The 20,052-nt window shown below is 37.5% G+C and overlaps 1 protein-coding gene across 1 annotated transcript in view; it reads right to left on the bottom strand.

Annotated features, from left to right (window-relative positions):
- Positions 1-2,484: 2,484 nt before the first annotated feature.
- spred1 (sprouty related EVH1 domain containing 1) overlaps positions 2,485-20,052 on the bottom strand; it is an 87,829-nt gene continuing 70,261 nt past the window's right edge. Inside the window, exons 5-6 of the mRNA XM_072569049.1 lie at positions 9,414-9,575; positions 2,485-7,503 (exon numbers count right to left, since the gene is read on the bottom strand). Of these exons, the coding sequence (XP_072425150.1) occupies positions 6,844-7,503; positions 9,414-9,575 (822 nt within the window). The 3' untranslated portion in view covers positions 2,485-6,843. The remainder of the gene's footprint in view (positions 7,504-9,413; positions 9,576-20,052) is intronic.

Genomic DNA, 20,052 nt, shown 5'->3' with positions numbered 1-20,052 from the left:
AAACACGGATGTTATATCAGTGGAAGGAAAGGTACTGGGAAAACTGTTCAATAGCACTGGTCATTGAATTTGAAGAAATATTCCCTTTTGCTTCCCAAATCATTCTAACCTGAGAGCCTCTTATTCTAAGTTATTTAATTTTTATTGCAGACACTAGGCAATTAGCACAGTAATTGTTCAGATTTTCAGTCGCAGTTTTAAGGTAATAAAGATTATAGCAAATGGTGGAAAAGAATACATTTATTTCAGATGTTGGTTACTTTACTACAGAGTAGAAAGAATGAGAGACTGATACTGTAGCAGTCTGAAGGCTTATCCTTTGTATTGTACTCATATATTCAATTCATCTGACCTGAGCCAGAGAGTTGTTGCCATGCTGATGACCTCTGGTCCCCACAAACTGGTCCTGAATAGAAAACCAATCAGCAATCTGTCTCTGGACAAAGCTTACTCTGCACACACTCTGTGTTTACAACTGAACAAACTAACAGTCTAAACACAATCACAATGAGCTCAGTGACTTTTTTTTTAAAAAGTGCTGCCAGGCCTTGCAGCCTTTTCCCCCTCTTGGTCCACAATCCAAAATAAAGACAAATAATAACAGATGGCCATAGAGTGCTACAGGTAAATGTGTCATACAAACACACTCCACAGTATTGGACATGTGCCACTTTCAATAGCAGTGAATTGGTGTTGTGAGAAACAGAAATTACTGGAAAAGCTCAGCAGCTCTGGCAGCATCTGTGGAGGGAAATCAGAGTTAATGTTTTGGATCCAGTGATCCCCCTTCAGAAATGGGTGTTGTGAGAATGTTGACCATGGAGAGTGGCCACTTCCAATGTACTTCAAGTAAGTTTATGAAATGACTCTCTGAGAGCCATACAATCATCACTTCAAATACAATTACAGAAACCAGATTCACAGCCTGAGAACACGATACTGATCTTCAGCAAGCTGTTCCCATAGAGCGTGAGTAATGTGATGTTGCCTAAGAAAGGACTGGTGGTGAAAGAGGACAGTGAGGTCAAAAGTGTACTTATACCTGTTGCTGCATTCCCCTCCTAATCCTGCAAAATTATATTTGCTGCCTCGCCTTTGTCTTTGATGGGTTTTAAGGGGCTTCATAATGAATGTCAGGTCTTAACAGGCCAAAACACACCAGTTCAAGCTCTGCTTTGTGTGCAATGGTTGGACAATGAAGTGCAAAAAGAAAGAGTTAATGCTGGTAGTAGCAGTGGGAGCATGGCAGAGGGTTTCATAATTTCTTGTGTCAGACACCAGCTGAACTTTTGCACTATTCAGGTAACCTTAACTTCCACCTTAGATACAGTTGGGTTTATGCAGATCCATCGGAGCTTCTCCATATGGCTCATCAGATTGGTTCTTTTCCTCATTATTAAGAAATTAATTAACAATACTTCATCCTTAATCTTCTCTTCTGAACAATATGGTGCAAGATGCTGGTCTCACACTGCTATTACCTGCTTGCATTTGTTACTCATTTTGCCCTGAACAAATATTTTTTCCTGCTCACATGCCCACTTGTCTGTCCTTGTCATGCTGTAATGCTCTAGCAAATCACAGCGCAAACCAGAAGAACAAATTTCATCTTCAGACTAGATACTTTATAAGCTTCTGGACTTAATATTGAGTTCACCACCTTCAGATTGTGAATTCACTCCCATTTCTTCCCTTTCTTTTAGGTTTACATGTTGTACTCTCTGTCACCATGTCCTCTCTCCCATTCTGGTGGGACCATCTGTTCTTTCCAGTCTGGCAGTTAGACACACCAGTGTTCAGCCATTCTCACATTCCGATCACATAATCTGAACTATCAACATCTTTTCTCCCTCAGCACGCCACCACACCTCCCCCCGCTCAACACAATTCCATAAATGCTGCCCCCTCCATACTTTACGTCAGCTCTGATGAAGAATCATCTAGACTGGAAATGTTAGCTTGCTCTCTCTCCATGGATGTTGCAGGGAATGATAATACTCTTCAATATTACATATGCTGTGATTTCCAGTCATTTTTGTTTTCGGTGAAGATTCCAGTATCTGCAGTAATTTGTTCCTTTTTAAGGTATCAGTTGTTTTGAGTATTTCAATATCACAAGAAAATAACGTGAGACAGCTCTCCATATGCTTGACAGAGGTCTAACTTAGTTATAGAAATCTCTTTAAATCAAACAAAAACTTGTAAGGCTGCCACTTTAAATCTTTTTCTTTTAATCATCTACAGCATGTTGTGACTTGGCTCACTATGTCCAGTCCAAAATTACACTATTGCCCTCATTCTAGTTGATAGTTTCAATGTTATAAAATTAGAAATAAGATCATTAATTATTTTGGTTCTATCAGGTCTTCAATTGAAAGACTGCTGTTGAAAGTGCCTGCTTAATATACTTCAGTTTGTACATGCTGTCAACTGTTTACGACTTGCCAATCACTCCAGCAAAAGAATATTACAACTGACAGAATATAAAGAAATTAAAACTTATAGTTTTATTATGATAGTTATTTGATATGTCAAATTACAAGTGTATGATGTAACAAAACCAGTTACAAACTTATATATGCATATTTACATTATATATATATTCAAGAAATTAAGAAGCTACACCCTCATACATTTAAGAAATTACACCTGTGGCAGGAGTTATTAAAACTAAATTGTACATCACATACTTAGTATCTTTTCAACAAAAATAAAAAAAACTAAAAACAAAAAGTAACAAATACAATAGCAGTTAGATTTAAATGGAATTTTTAAAATGAACAAGCGAGGCACTTTTTGGAAGTGGGCTAGGCATCTGCAAGTGGCACAAAGCAAACAATAGGCAGTACTTAGAAACAAAAACCTCTAGGTACAAGGCTTTTTTAGCTTAATGTTTTCTATTAGATAAAGTCTCAAATTCTAACAAATACCATTTCAAAAAAAGTAATTAGAAGTAGAAAAAAAATGACATTACCGTTCTGAGCACATAAGTGCGCCATCAGTATTCAGCAGGGTCAATTCCTTTACAGCTATTAGCATGCCTCTTAGGCTGTTTAAATCCATAAAGTAGACATTGCATATAAATTACAGTACATGGTTAGGTGATGTACCATACTGGTTAGTAGTGCCTCATTATTCTAAGGTCAAAGTGTACCTATTACCACAAACAAAAGACTTTGCTACAGCCAGCAAGTTTTTCTCTTGGGGGTAGTCGCATCTTCTTACATTACACATACAAACACTGTCAGACTCTCCCCATCCAAAGAAAAATAAAGATAAAAAGCAGCTTATATTTATGCTAAGAATTACTGGATGCTAAACAGTCTACTGAGAAGATCTTGTTTGTCTAAACTGAGTTGGAAACACTTTCCAGTATGCTAGCAATTTTTCCTTCACACCAAGGATCTTCATAACAATAGTTATAAACTCTGAACTCATCCGCACACAAGGAGGGGTGTGAAAGGGAGATGAAAGGGGACATTTTGATTGAACTTAAAAGAACCAAACACAATCAAAGCAGAGACTGTAACTGGTGGAGATGAAAATACCCACCAGATCTGCACAGCAGCTCAATTTCTTGAAGTATACGACAAAAAAACTTCACTCAATCACAAACAAACATCATCAAAAAGTCATCGGGTAGTAATTGAGAGGTTAAAACATGTTTTGTAGATTAGTATCTATAAACTGTTAGCTTGGAGTATAGGGTTTGCAAAATAAAAAATTTTGGCTTCAATTCACTATTCAATTTATAATCTATATAGTGACTATCAGCTCAACATACAGGAAAGTTTTAGTCAGATCCTGGTACTCCATACTATCTACTGACTGTGAAAAGGCAGATGGGCAAGTTAATTTACACCACATGTTCTTAACCAGAGCACAGAAGACAGGAAAAGCACAAAACCTTTAAGCACTCAAGATCTTTAGGAATTCCTGCAAAGAGTAAAACTGGCCCAGATGTCCACATTAAAACAATACTGGAATGAAATACGGAAGCCTGCTGAATCCTTTGAAATCCCGAGAAATGAGAATTTCCACTCAGCTTATTATATACTTGAACACAGCAGCATTTGATAGTGACCTTATATAGCACAACTGAAATTTCTGTCAGAGGCTCTGATGCAGGGGCTGAGAAGGTTCTTTAATGTTACATCTGCCTGTCTACCATGGACATCAATAATAGTAGATGGCAGGCCAGTACAATCCGATATTTTAAAAAGCTTGCAGTTCTTTTGAAAGGTTCAGGTAAATTAAGAGCTTTTGAATTGAACTGTGGAAAACAGTTTTCCAAAACTTGGATAATGAAAATTTGCAAGTAGCAACCCGAATGCAGTAAGCTATATGGAGAATCACAAGCAATGTGTGAACACTCTGAGCACAATTCAAAATTTGTTTCTCCCAGTGTGCAGAATACTGATGAAATATAAGTTTCCAAGCATACGGATGGAATCCTATCAAGAAACATTACTTTCGTGACCTTTAAATACTCAAACAGCAAAATGAAAAAATTGCCCCCATCACCAAACATGTCCTAGTGAAGCCATTCTGTGATTAAGTACAAAACTAGAAACAAGCTCTTTTTAAAACTAAGTCTCATATCATTAGCCTCTACTTTTCAATGTGAAATAATACTCAAAGTTGGCTTATGTACAGAAAGCTGTCAGTCCATTCCATCTACTTACAGCTGAAAAATATCAATGCATTCTAATGTGGAGTATTTTACAGATGGAGTTATGTATTTACATATCTAAAAATTAGAACCTAGGCAAGCAACTCTGACAAAGCCCTAAATTTTAAGTGTAGATTTTGTGAGTAAATATTTGGTAAAATTTGGAAGCATCAATTCTTAGGGTGAAATGGTCCTGGCACAATCACGACAGCTCAATTATCCTTTCCACAGTCACGAATACGTAAACAGGCTACAAAGGTATGCATGGACAATGTATCAAACTAACTGACCCAACTGTGGCATTAAACATTTAGGGTTATTCTACATATTGTTTGCAAATTATCACCATGGGGGCCTGCACAAATTGACAAATGATTCCAAATAATTAAATGTTTTTCAAAAAAAAGTGATATATTAATTTTGAGTCTGTGAATTTAATTAGTTCAGGCTCTAAATCAATCTTCATTGTTTAGGTATTGGTTCTTCAAATCTGAAATATGTTCCTACTAGTAACCTTCTGAGCATTATTATCAATTTAAACTTGAAAATTCATCTCATCCATGCATACCTGTGTTCTACGGATATATATTTAATTACAAACCATTTTGCTTGGTAGCACAGAAATGGAGTACTGCTGAAAAAGATACTCATGTTCTCTAAACACTCATCAGGATAAATGGCAGAATGCCAAATTTCAAAGAAAGCAATAATCTATAATGCACGAGCAAAGGTAATGATTGTTTGGCAGGTTAGCTCTGATTGGATTCAACTTGCCAACCAATCACCACCTTTTCTCACGTGGTACAGACTCTTGCTTTGTTTGAAGTTTGTAATTCCTGTGCTAGTCCTAACGACAAACGTTTAACATCTTGTTTTTTTCAGCAATACGTGCCATGCCTATTTACATATCCATTACAGAGTGAAGATGTAGGTGTGCCTATGTGTACAGCTAAACAGGGAAAGGTAGCATTGAACTTTTTAAAAAACTAATTAAAAGCATTCACTTATTAACCCTTGAATAGCAAATTGAACTATATTAGCATCCTGCATCAAATGTTGTAGACTATTTAGTGAACAAACTAATACCAGGATTTTGCTTTCCCAAAATTGCATCTACACTGTTTCTGGTAGGCTGTTGAAAGATAGGTCTGAAATACTTGATTTGACTATACTCCAAACTTTAGATGTTCTAATAGTATGACAACCAATTATATAAATTCAAGAGGTCATATGATATTCTTGGACTACCAACAGAAAACTTGCTGATTGAGCAAAAATATTAGAAGTGTTTTTAAAGATATCCAAAACCAAATATGCCACTAGCTTGCAATTTGGTTCTCACACAACAGACATACACTGGGAGAGATAAAACAGAATGTGCTTAATCACCACAATGAAAATTAGTCACAAATTTTTAGTTTTCAGAGATGAAGGTGAAAAATTGTTCAAACTGAAGCAAAATCGTATGTGAATAGTAAGCATGCATATTACAATGAATTAAAAACAAAATGACTATCTATGGCTCCATTACACATCAACATTTTTTGTTTCCAAACACAGAAGAACTGAAAAGATAAATGATTTTATTGCGAAAGTATGAGCCACTTCAAATTTAGTTATATAGAGTTTGACACTTTACATGTGTTAAATATCTAATTATTCATAGACAGTAAATTCACCTGCACTGCCAGTTAAGTGATTCTGTAAATGCACATATTAAGTAAATACTTATTAGAACCAAAGCCTAAAACAAGTTGAAATCTTTCTGAACAAAACTCAGTTACCTAGTGCTTTTAGTCCAACACTTCAGTTTCATCTGTAAGAGTTTTATGTGAGAAACCATACTATAGTCAACTCAATGTACAAAACTGCAAAATTAATCCCTTCCACACAATCACATTCAGTACTCACTGAACAGCCAAAAGCAAAGAACTCTCTGCTTTACAAAACCTTCTCAAGTTAGGCTGTGCCATGCAAAGTATTAGACATGGTGGCCTTGCATAGGGCCATAATCATTTAAAACATTTTACTTCTCCTCAAGCCTTGGAAACTTGCACAGCTCTGCAATTGCTGCTGGCTTTTAATACCAGTAGGCCATAACCCTTGAGACTCAGGGTTGATGCTGCCTGGAGAGGAACTATTAAGCCCAGCTTGACTCCTGATTGGTCACATCATCCAGCTGCTTTGTGCTTCCCTCCACAACATCCGCACATCTCACCACAGTGGTGACATGCTCTCAAAGGAAGATAGCAGCACATACATGGTGCAATGACAGACAAGGCTATAAGTGCCAGCCACCGCAAACAGAACTTGTCATCACTAGTGTCACACGAGCATGGATCAGAGAAATCCCCCTCAGAGTCCGACATGCAGTGGTAGAGCATACTCTCAGCACACAGCATGCAGCTCACTTGATAAATGCATTTCTTGATGGGGTCTGGAGCATCCTGACACTGTCCTCTCCGGTTTTCCTCATGATTAAAAATGTCTCGGCAATATATACAACGAGAGCGTTCTCCATCCTCTTTCCTTCGCCTGGATTTTTTTGATTTTAGTGAAGGAGATGGCTGTGTTTTGAATACAATAGAACCTTTTGAATCTTTAATGTGTTCAGTTTCAATCCCTTCCACAGAAGGATATACATAATCGTGTTTTTTAGATTCAGGTTTGAAGCACACATATGAGTCTATTTCAGTTTCCACTTCATTTTTTCGTACATTGGGATGTCTGTAGTCTTCGTAGCCTCTAATTAATACATCCTTTCGAGGGTTTATCCTCACAACCTCGTCTTCATCCTGAAAACTGACATGCCTGGTTGGTTTTAACATAATCTGAAAAAGATTGAAAATTTTCTTATTAGAGGAAATTAAAAACATGCAGTTGAATGATACAACTTTAAGATTTAAAAACAATTTTTAATGGAAACCGTTCATGGAATATCTCAGCCAAAAGGTCCCAAGGAATTAATTTCACAGCTGCTGTGTGCAAATATAGTAATAGCTCAGTTACTAGTTGAGATACTTTATTGAAGAAATGTAAAGCAGTATGACAACCTCCCACTGTGCTCCCTTAATGAATATAACGCCAGTTTAAGATTTCAGATTTAAATTCAAACCAGCTTTGAGAAAACATACTGTCTTTTTACAGAATACATGTTTGGTCCATCGCACAAAGAGCTTAGCTAGCTTCAGTCCATCACCTTTTCCTCACTTGGATCTACAAATACTCTATCATGAGATAATTATTTAATGGATTTTGAAAGATGCTACTGAGTTTTTTGCCTCCCAGCTCTCAGGCAATGCATGCCAGGTCCTAAACAGTGGGAAGGAATTGCCCTAAAAGTCCTCAACATTGGCTCCCAACCCTATGATGTCTCATGACTTCAGGTCCAACATGGGCAAGGAGCCTGCTGCTATTACCTCTATTGCTTTCCTTCCCTCACCCAAGTCGATAAATCAGTACTCACCCATGTTGAAATCAAGTGAAAGAACAATTGACACAAGGACACAAGATATACTCTGTGTGGAGTCTCCAATGTTCATCAGGAGTGGCTCAGTAACACTACTACTGACCAGGCTGGCAGAATCCTAAAGATCATAGGTCTGGGACAAGTGGTGAGCGAACCAAGAGGGGAAAATCTACTTGATCTCGTCCTCATCAATCTACCTGTTGCAGATGCATCTGTCCAGGGCAGTGTCAATAGCTGCAACCTTCACACAAACTGTGTGTGGAGGAAATGTTCCATCTTTCCTTTGGGGAAAATTCTCTAATGTGTTGTGTGGCATTACCATAATGTTAAATGGGTTAAGTGCAAATGGATCTAGCGATTCAAAACTGAGCATTCATGGGGTACCGTAGCCATCAGCATCAGCAGAATTGTAGTTAATATAACCTGTAACCTCATCACCTGGCACATCCCCCACTCTCCATTACCAACTACCAAGTCAGGGAACAAGTGTGGTTCAATGAAAAGTGCAGGAAGATATGCCAGGAACAACAACCTAAAATTTAGGTGTCAACCTGATGAAGCCACAACATAGGACTAGTTATGTGTCGAACAGCATAAGCAGCAAGTGATAGATAGGGCTAAGCAACGGATCAGATTTAAACTTTGGAGTTCTGCCACATTGAGTTGTCAATGGCGGTGAACAACTAAACAACTAACAGAAAAAGGTGGTTCTAACAATGATGGGAGAGCCCAGAATATTAGTGCCAAAGACAAGGCTGAAGTATTTAAAATCATTTTCACCCACAAGTGTTTTTTGGGTTCTGCCAGGTCTATTCAGCTCCTGACCTAATTGCAGCCTCCAAGCATAGACAAAAGATTAAAATTGCAGTGCTGAAATGAAAGGAAGATTGAATGCCTTTGACATGAAGGTAGCATTTCAGTGTGGTATAAAAAAATCCTAGCAAACTAGATCTGATGGGAACTTGGGGGAAAGCTCTCCACTGGCTGGAGTCATACCGAGCACAAGAGATGATGGTTGTCATTGGTGGTCAATCATTTCAGCTCTAGGACACCTCAGCAGAAGGTCCACGTCCAAACATCTTTAGCAGCTTCATCCACGACCTTCCCGCCATAACATGAGAAATGACCCAGTGAGCAATGGCCACATAATTTGGCCGAACATTTACTTTTGTGATGAAGTGACAAGAGATAACAATTTGTCTATTTTATTACCATAAGGCGATGTCATGTGTTTCACATTACCTTTCTTAGCTGCTAAACATGAAAAATTACCTGATTCTGTTGAGCAGGAAAGTATAATCTTCGAGAACCGAAGTCCTCAAATGGAGGCGTTCTAACATAGCAGCTTCTGCAAGGATCATTTGTCACTACAGTATCATGCCGTGAAATGCGCTCTTTTCTGATCAAAGAATTAGTATCACTTTCTTGTGCAGACTGAAAAAAAACCCCAAAATTCCTTCATTATTTTGACAGGCAATGATCTTGCAACCATAATGGTACATCTTAATACTGACCACCAGAGGTCATCATATCACAATACAGAACAACCTCGGTTATCTGAACAAGATATCAAGGTCCCGTAAAAATGTTATCCGTTATCCAAACAATCAGTTATCTGAACAAATTCCCCCCCCCCCCCCCCGCCCAACCTCATTTGGATAATCGAGATTATTCTGTACCTGGAAACACTGCACTGAAATATCAAATGTCAGATTTCCTGGCATTGGAGGGGTAACTATTATTGATTGTGAGTTGACAGAATTTGTTGTCATTATCCATCAAACTGATTGAACTTACAGGAGATCAGGCATGCACTGAAATCATTTATCACTCAGAGCTCCAATACAGGCAGTGGAGCTCTTAACAGACCGATGGCAAAATCAGTGAAAGTTTCCACATTTCACTCCCATATTTCACATCAGAAACTCCACAATAAATTTACGGCTTATTCAATTAGGTGTAACTTGGTTTTTGATGCTTGCAGCATTAAGTAAAAGGTGACGCATAACTGATCTTGAAAAAGGCATTTTATAATTGTGGAGTTCTGTTAAACAACTTGACATCATGATACACAAGTTTCAGCCCAAAACTATGTTAAATATATTTCATTTTCTACTGTTAGCAAATTAAATGGATGCTTGAAAACTCTGAATCAATTTAAATTTAAGTTGAGTACAGAATGCGATAAAGGAATTTGTCAACTTCAGTGCTCCAATTGTCCTTTTGGGTTGTTTTAAGAGTCAATAAGAATCATTCTGAATGTACTAGCTATTTAGCTATTTAAAGAATTGTTGAAAATATAATTATTTGTGCAATGCATTGTTTGCACTTCATTTTTCTTCTAATATTAATAACGTGACATTTCTGTAGCTGACAAAGTGAACATTCACATAGATTCTTTTTGATAACAAGCTCCCTGCCATAGAATCCAAGAGACCACTCGGCATTGGTGGACTAAAATAGCATCTACAAGAAGTCTATTAAGAACACAATTGAACATTAAAGCTCTTCTTATAGGGTGAAGCTTGTCCATTTTAATTACAAGCATCCACCATCACAAAGTTTATTAAATATCAACTGGAAATAGGAACCCTTCAGGTTCCCTTTCCCCTCTGCCCAAAGCTTTGGAACGGAGATGCTAATGTTCATATGATGGCCAATTATCACATGTGCCACTGCTTGCTTGGCAGCGCAAATAAACACAAACCCAATTGTTTTGCGTGCTGCTCCTACATATATTTTCCAGGTTCAATCAAATTAAAATTTTGCAGGCAAGCTTCCTGAATCAACGAGCCTCTCCTTCAATTGTCAAGAATCACCTGCAACCGATTAATAGCAGCTTTTCGTACGTTTTGGGGATAAGAGCTGCATTCATTTTGTCACATCTACATGGAGTGCTCATTCCAGTTAGTGGGCAGTCAGGTATGTTGATGGACCTACTAATGTGACAGAGGGGAGAAGTGGAGAACAGTACCAATCTTTCAATCTGTAAAGTTCCATTATACACTATTTATTATAGTGTCAATCTTCTGTATGAATAAATATTTTAATACTTTTACCTAAATGCATATAGCTTAATTTGTAGTTATATCTTATTTACTTGCAATGTATAAACACACCCAACATTTTTCAACTACAGTCGCATTTGCACGATTCTCAATGTACCTCTCAAGGTAGGTTCATGGCTGGGAACTTATAGGTGCCAAGTACAGGCTGCTAGCTTCCCCTTTAGGAAGGGACGAGCAAAGTGAATTACATGAATGTTGCTGGGTTACGTAAGTGTTTTGGAAATGTTCAATACAAAATTTCATACCAGCGACTGGGTGGTAGTGGAGGGTTGTTTTTCAGACTGGAGGCCTGTGACCAGTGGAGTGTCACAAGGATCGGTGCCGGGTCCTCTACTTTTTGTCATTTATATAAGTAGTTTGGATGTGAGCATAAGAGGTAGAGTTAGTAAGTTTGCAGATGACACCAAAATTGGAGGTGTAGTGGACAGCGAAGAAGGTTACCCTCAGATTACAACAGGATCTAGACCAGATGGGCCAATGGGCTGAGAAGTGGCAGATGGAGTTTAATTCAGATAAATGCGAGATGCTGCATTTTGGGAAAGCAAATCTTAGCAGGCTTTATACACTTAATGGTAAAGTCCTAGGGAGTGTTGCTGAACAAAGAGACCTTGGAGTGCAGGTTCATAGTTCCTTGAAAGTGGAGTCGCAGGTAGATAGGATAGTGAAGGCGGCGTTTGGTATGCTTTCCTTTATTGGTCAGAGTATTGAATACAGGAGTTGGGAGGTCATGTTGCGGCTGAACAAGACATCGGGTAGGCCACTGTTGGAATATGGAGTGCAATTCTGGTGTCCTTTCTATCGAAAAGATGTTATGAAACTTGAAAGGGTTCAGAAAAGATTTACAAGGAAATTGCCAGAGTTGGAGGATTTGAGCTATAGGTAGAGGCTGAACAGGCTGGGGCTGTTTTCCCTGCAGCGTCAGAGGCTGAGGGGTGACCTTATAGAGGTCTACAAAATTATGAGGGGCATGGATAGGATAAATAGACAAAGTCTTTTCCTGGGGGTGGGGGAGTCCAGAACTAGAGGGCACACGTTTAGGGTGAGAGGGGAAAGATATAAAAGGGACCTAAGGGGAAACTTTTTCACGCAGAGGATGGTACGTGTATTGAATGAGCTGCCAGAGGATGTGGTGGAGGCTGGCACAATTGTAACATTTAAAAGGCATTTGGATGGGTATATGAATAGGAAGGGTTTGGAGGGATATGGGCCGGTTGCTGGCAGGTGGGACTAGATTGAGTTGGGATAACTGGTCGGCATGGACAGGTTGGACCGAAGGGTCTGTTTCCGTGCTGTACATCTCTATGACTCTATGACACACTTCATAGCTGCACCCTTTGTAAATGTTAAATCAAAGCATTAATATGGGCAAATTAGCTGAGGATAGGACAGTAGTGATGGTGGGAATAGGAACTAGTTACTGATGAATTATTTTTTGTAACAGTGAGACATTGATATTACACTATTTTTGTCAGCAGTATAAACAATAAAACACTAACAGCTAGGAATAGATTAGAACTATTAACCTTACTACTTACAGCAAAAAGGCTTGTCAGGAAAAATAGTTGAGGGTGGGGTTTATATAAAAGCTAGATGTGACCAAAATGAGGGCATATTGCTGATGCTTTTCATCTTGCACTCATCAGCACAAACATAGGAATACCAAATTTCATCTGATCACAACCACTGACACTACAGGAGAAAAGGGTACATGTTGTTTAGCAAGTCAACTCTGATTGACCGAGGCACTGCCATACAAAAAGCATCACTGACCTATAATACTCACAGGTACCTTCAATAAGACACAAGACTTAAACATGTTTCTTATGCGTGAACAGTACAGATTGTTGTATGTGAATGTATGTTGTTTTGAGCAAGTGTAAATACTTGGGGAAGTCTACAGTTTCCTGCTATTTTCTCCATGGCAACTTTTTGGCCAATCAGAAATGATGAAGTAGTCTTTCCTCCTGCAATGATTGTTTGGTATCTGGCATTGCTGTGTCAATTCTGATGAATATAAGATAAAAGCTTGGGATTGAGGGCATGTATGATTTCTCCATATTCCATTCATTTCTGAGATTGACATACATGGGACTTAAGAAGTTTTAAATTGGTATTTTAAGTTTGTAGCTTGGTAATTCATTTCAAATCTCTTTGGCTTTTTTGTTGCTCCAAATATATTCCTAAGGTAAATATTATCTGTTCCTAAGAACGGAGTAACATACGAATTAGGAGCGGGAATAGGCAATTCTGCCCTTCAAGCTCACTTCACCATTTAACATGATAGTAGCTGATGTTATCTTGTCTCAACTCCACTTTCCTGATCTGATTGAGGTATATAAAATTCTAAAGGGGTGGATTCTAAGGTGGATGCTGAACAGGTGTTTCCCCTTGTGGGACACCCGTACAAGAGGTTATAGATACAGAGTAAGAGGAGATAGGTTCAGAACTGACATGAGGAGAAACTATTTTCTCAGAGGGTTGTGAATCTGTGGAACTAACTGCCCCAGAGTGCAGAGGATGTGGAATAAATCAACAGATTAAAGAAATAAATACTTATGTTTCTGATGAAAAGCAAGATAAAGGGCTATGTGGAGCAGGCAGGAGAGTGGAGTTGAAACCAGGAGGAGATCAGCCATGAATTGCCTACTGTCCCCCCTAATTCCTATGTTTCTATCTGTTACTCCTACATGCTCAAATCTTGCTTCCCTCACCCCTCTCCCACTCACTTCTGGACAACGTCAATATAGTTAATAGCACACAAACAAAGGACTTTAAAGAAAATAAGTCTCTGTCTCTGCCTTCTGCCCCCACCCCATTCAAATCTGCCCTCATCCATCTTCACAAGTAAACTCATGCTTGACTACTCTGTCCTTGCAAATTTGCACCCTATCTCCAATCTCTGGATATACTCCAAACATTCTTGCACATGTTGTTTCCTTTCAAAGTCACGGCCATCTTTCCACCAATCAAGTTTCAGTCCTCAAAATCACAAATTACATCCTATGCAGTGTGACTTGATAAACCACCCCTTTTTATCCTCCTTGACCTGTCTTAAGTCTTTGACAACATTATCGTCCTGAAATTGCAATTTCTCCATTCTAAAACAAGGTGACACCCTGCCAGATTCTATTCGTACGTATGCACTCATAGCCATAGAATTGCGTGAGATGGTTTTGTTTTTCAATTTGACAATGCTTCCTATTTAAAAGTAATCTTTTATCTTCGATTTCCCGTATGGTGTTACCCTTCCTTCAGTGCATGTTTGCTGTGTTCGCCTAATTCTGTTGTTTTGCAATTCCTACTTTATTGATCTGCGATTGACAGCTGCACTTTCAGTTTCCTAGGCCCAAGATCTGGAATTTCCTCCCTTGCCATTTCTGCCTCTGTCCCAGCCTTTAGTATAGCCAAATTTGGTATGGTAATGTCCTTGTATCAAGCTTTGGAATGTTTTACAATGCTGAAGACATTAAATAAATGCAAATTATGCTTGTTGACATTTTATGGCAGCTATTATACATACCATGTGCCACTATAGTTATTCCTCACTCTATAAGAAGGGTAGAATGGAAAAGCACCAAAGCAGACAGACAAGATTCAAATAATAAAATCCTAAAGGCTTGTCTTTACATCTGCTCAGAAAAACAAAAGATGGCATTTACAGGGTTTTGAAATGGCTTCACTTCACAAGTTGCACTCTCCAAAGTCAGCTCTGATGATAAGCTGTTAACCTAAAACATTAACTCGGTTTTAGTCGGTCCACTGACCTGCTGAGTATTTCCAGAAGTTTCTGTACTCATTTCAGACTTCTGACATCCATGGCATTTTGCTTTGCTTTTTCACTCCATTTAGTTCAGCCTCTTAAAACAATTTCTTTCTGCCACGTGTTTGAGGGCAAGGGCTCCAAGTTGACTTAATCGAAGTTCAGCCCTCCAAACCATCAATCACAGCTGCTTTCCTGAGGCAACACCGACCCCTCTGATGTGCAGTCAGAAAGCTCATGCATTTGCTCTAGCTAAGCTCCTCACTGTTTCAATGGATTAAAGCAACACCTGGATCTTCAAACATCGCAAAGACCTATCTTCTTAGATTACACACAACATGAAAAACTAATTCTAGACAAAAATCATTCCTTTGGATAGTTAATGAAATACTTCAACAAGTCTAAGGTGACTACCAGATTGTAGGCTTATTATTAAGGAAAGTGTGTTCATTTTCCAAAACAAAATCAGCTTGGGGAAGATTAATTTGACATAATTTTCTATTTACAAAAATAACCAGGCACATGATGAGATAAAGTTTATTTATCTTGTCAATCTCTTTTAAAATCCAAATCAACCTGAAAATTTGCTAATTTAAATCTTCTTCCTCTTCCCCTTCCCGATTCAAGTTACCCTGGCTGAGGATGGAAGTGTTTTGACTTAATAAAATATTCATCAATGAAGCTTCTCATAAAAACAGTTGCATCACAACAAAGGCAGCTTTAAGTTAAAATTTAGACTTTGTGTTCAAAATAATTTGTTTTTAAGAATGGGTTTAAGCTTAAAAGAAGCCGTAATTAGAATAATAAATATTCATAAATCAACTCTCCAGAAATAACCCTGGAGTTTTAATGAAATGGTCTTTGGCATTACCATGCAATAACTTCAGGGACTTTACATCACTTTGTGTTATATTAGTAACTGAAGAAATAGTTTCAACAACACAAGTTGACAACCTAGTATTTAGTGTATTTTCACACTCATTCTGATCCATTTTATTAGAAACATTTTCATACAAGCATTTTTGTATTGTGTCACTTATTGCCTTAGTGAGGGGGCCTATTTCCTGTTGTTTACCAAATTAAAGACAACTTTGCAAATTTTGCAATTCATTTAAACTAGCAAACTGGAATTGCAAAAGGCATTCACACATTGAAGCCAGCTTAGACATAAACAATGGACATTTTTAAAAAGCAGCTGAGCGCTTAAAACTGCAGCCACCACCCACATTCTGTGACTATATTACTTTGCTCTGACAAAGGTTGGTGAGTTCTGTCTGTAAAAAGCAACCCATGGCAGCTTTTATGTAAAACGGAAATCTGGTTTTCTCCCAGCTGCTGTTATAGTAATTACTGTCCTGTGGTTGCTAAGAGATGTTTCCTATGATATTTTTTCCTTCAAAGTACTAAAATGGATGATGGGTAAAGTAATAAAATTGATTCCAGCTGCAAAATGTTGGGACAAAAAAAAACAGCTGCAAGGAAAATGGGATCCAGACTCAGTTTCCCTTCTTCAAAGTATGAGACCTTCCTTTTCCCCTTTCTACAGACCTGAGTTCAAGAAGAAAATCATTAACAGCTTTAAAAAAAATGCTCCGCTCTTATAATAGCTCCTAACACGACTTAGTAACAAGAAAGATTAGTGGAATACACTTCCCTTTGGATTCTTACACTCTGGATTCTTATATTTTACATGTTATGAAACGAGTTAACTATTGTGTGAAATGTAAAACAGAGTGTTACTTCAACATTAGCAGGTTGATTAGGAAGTAGGCACAAGTATATGCCACCTTCAAATTGACTAATTTAACATATAATATTTAAACAAGTTGTTAAGAGTACTTTCAATTACTTGAAACAGTTAATAATGGGCAATTTCAAGAAAACTGCAATGTTTGCTTATCTAGTATAACATTAATTGACGAATTGGTTGTTAGTAGTTAAACCTTTGACTTTATACTTTGTTATAAAGAAAGGATATAGGGATGAAGAGCTTAAAGTGGCTCTATGCCAGTAAGATAAACATGCTCAGTTCAGGAAAAAAAATATTCCCAAGATATTCATTTGAGTGCTAAATTTAACTTTTATTCAAATAGCATGGCTGAAGATGCACAAAATATGACAAGATTAAAGGTTGAGGTTTCTTCAATTTTGTGCTTAGTCTTCCTTTCCAATTTGCAATTTACTAGTTTTTCCCACAAACGCCAAATTAGAGTGAAGTTGCAACTATGCGAAGAAAGGTTACAATGTGCCTGAGTTATGGCGCAATCTGCATGATGTTAAATTACAGCCCGGGGCTTCTACTTTGGAGGCAAACAGCAATCTGAGCGCAAATTGTACTGCTTTCTTTTTAAGAATTATTTTCGCCCTGAGGTTTCTAATGGAACTCATTTACATATCAGTATATGTAAAATCTGCCACCACAATAGTGAGCATTTTAGAATTTGTTTTTAAAACACAACTTTTTAAAAATAAAATGAAAATTCAAGAATGGCAATTTGGTACTACTTGGCTAATGCAGCCGAAAATGGGTTCATTGTTAAAATGGGCATTTAAAATCAATATCCAGGCTCATTGTTTAAACCAATTTCAAAATAACTGAAAATGACTTAAATATACAGAAAATAAAATTACTTAGACCGATGTACTGTGGTCAGTTTCACAGTTCAAACGTAAAATATTACACTCAAAAACTGTTAAAGTTGTTTATTAGTTCCCTTTCATCTTAAGCCTTCAAGATTTTATAAGTGAAAACTTGCAATGGTAATTAAATTAATTGGGATTGGGTCCATCTTCTAGTTTGAATTTTTAAAACAAAAAAAATCCTGAAAATCCATTTAGCACCAGATGCAAATCACACTTGATTTCACGCAACCACCTGCACTCGTTTGGCTGATTTTTGCATGAACTGTACCAAAAATGGGTGACTTCGCATACTTCAGTATCCACCATCCATAAATTCCAGGATCATTTCAACTGACCCAGAAAGAAAAAGAAAGCAGAAACAATTTCATCTTTAATCCAGAAAGCTTTACACATCACCAAAGCTAATGATCATTTTGAAAGAAAATCATACCTGAACTAGGAATCTAATCTTCGGTCTCAGATTTAAATGCACACTATGTTGTGTTTTAATAGGGGCTCAATAGCAATCTACTAATACAAAAGAATTTTGACTGCTGGAATCTCAAAAACCTCACCATCATTGCATACAATGTGACACAATAGGATGGATCTATTTGCAAATTAATCAATAATATCCATTTTACGCTGACAAATTGACAAAGTGGGTTTACTGACAGCAGACAGAGGTTTCATTGTATCTCTACATCTTTAATATTATCTGTTACTCTTTGGCAGCAGTTTGTGAACTCCTAAAGCAGGATTTATTAAGCGCCACAAATCTAACTGCACTAGTTAAGCTGAATTCACAAAATCATCATTGCTAACTGTCAACAGTTAACAGATGAGATTAGAAAACCGACAGTTGTATCTCATCACGATCATAAACCATGCACATCCGTTTTCGCTGAATGTATAAAGCATTTGTAACCAGTTGAATTAATTATTTGTCGCTTGCAAAACACAAACAAAATGGAAAAGCAGTGGGTGTGGTGGGTCGAAGTAGCCCTGATGATAAAGGATGGCCAAAAGCCAGTAGCGAGGAAGAATCTTGGCTCAGAAGATCAGGAAGCAGAATCAGTATGAGTTAAGCAAGGAGTAGAAAACATTAGTCAGAGTAGTTAATAGATCTCCTACAGCAACAACAAATATCTATAGTAGCATGCTTAATTTTGAAAAAAAAAAGTCCCAAGCCTCACAGGAGCATTATAAAACAAAATATGTCACTGAGCCACATTTGAACCCTAGCAGTCGCTATACTTATGGGCTGAGTATTAATCAACAAATAAAGAGAAGAATAACACTATAACTATGGGGACCTTTAACTTTCACATGGACTAGAAAAGGGAAATTGGTCAAAGGTAGTTTTGAGGTTTAGTTCATTTAATGTCAGCTTCCTAGATCTATGTATCAGAGAACTAAGCATGGAATGGGATGTTTTAGATTCAAAAACAGAAACTGCTGGAAAATCTCTGCAGGTCTGGCAGCATCTGTGGAGAGAAATCAGAGTTAACATTTCTGGTCCAGTGACCCTTCCTCACAATGGATGTTTATACAGGATGTTTTAGATCTCATCTTGTGCAATGAGACAGACTGAATTAGTTTTCCCATAGTAAGGGATCCTCTGGAAAGGGTGATCATATTATGATTAATTTTAGATCAACTTTGAGTGTGCCATATTGAAGTGCAAAGTTATGGTCTTAAATAAAGCTAGTTACTTAGGTATGGTGGTGTGGAGGTGAGATGGCCTAATGGACTGAGAAATCAGATAAAAAATGCAGTGGTAGGTAAGCAATGAAAAACACTTTAAAAAAATTCAAAATTCTCACTGATTGACAATCCTTTAAGAAACAAAACTTACATGAGAAAATTTCTCTACCCAAGGCTAACTTAACAGATTACAAATTGCATTAGGTTAAAAGATGTTTATAATAATTTCAATTAGCAAGGCTGAGAACTAGTTGAAAGTTTTAGAAACTAGCAAAGGACGATCAAAAAATGGTAAGGAATGAGAATATGAGTAACTTAATAAAAGATACAAAAATAAATAGAAGACCTTCTAGAAAGAACAATAAAAGTAAACATGATCCCTCAAAGACTGAGACAAGACAAATAAGAAATAAACAAGGAACATGAAAATGACAAAAGACTTTGAACACATATTTTGCATGTGTTTTCACAATAGTGGTCACAAAAACATACCAGAAATAGTGGGAACCACAGGTAGTAGTAAAATCAAAGCACATTTGCACAAAAAAAATCGCTGGAGATCTTACTGAAGTTAAAAACCAACAAATGTTTCGGACCCAAACCCAGATCTGAAGACTCATATTGGAATTAAAGTGTTACCACTGTTTCTCCTTCCAGGATGTTCCCAGATCTGCTGAGTTTCTCTATAAAATGATTGTTTTTTATTTCACATTTCTCACGCCCATGATATTTTCCAATTACATTGGAACTGACA

Source organism: Chiloscyllium punctatum, chromosome 4 (genome assembly GCF_047496795.1).
Source record: "Chiloscyllium punctatum isolate Juve2018m chromosome 4, sChiPun1.3, whole genome shotgun sequence".
In the NCBI taxonomy this organism is placed as follows: Eukaryota; Metazoa; Chordata; class Chondrichthyes; order Orectolobiformes; family Hemiscylliidae; genus Chiloscyllium; species Chiloscyllium punctatum.
Note: the sequence above shows the minus strand (reverse complement) of the source record. Positions and strands in the feature narration are given on the sequence as shown.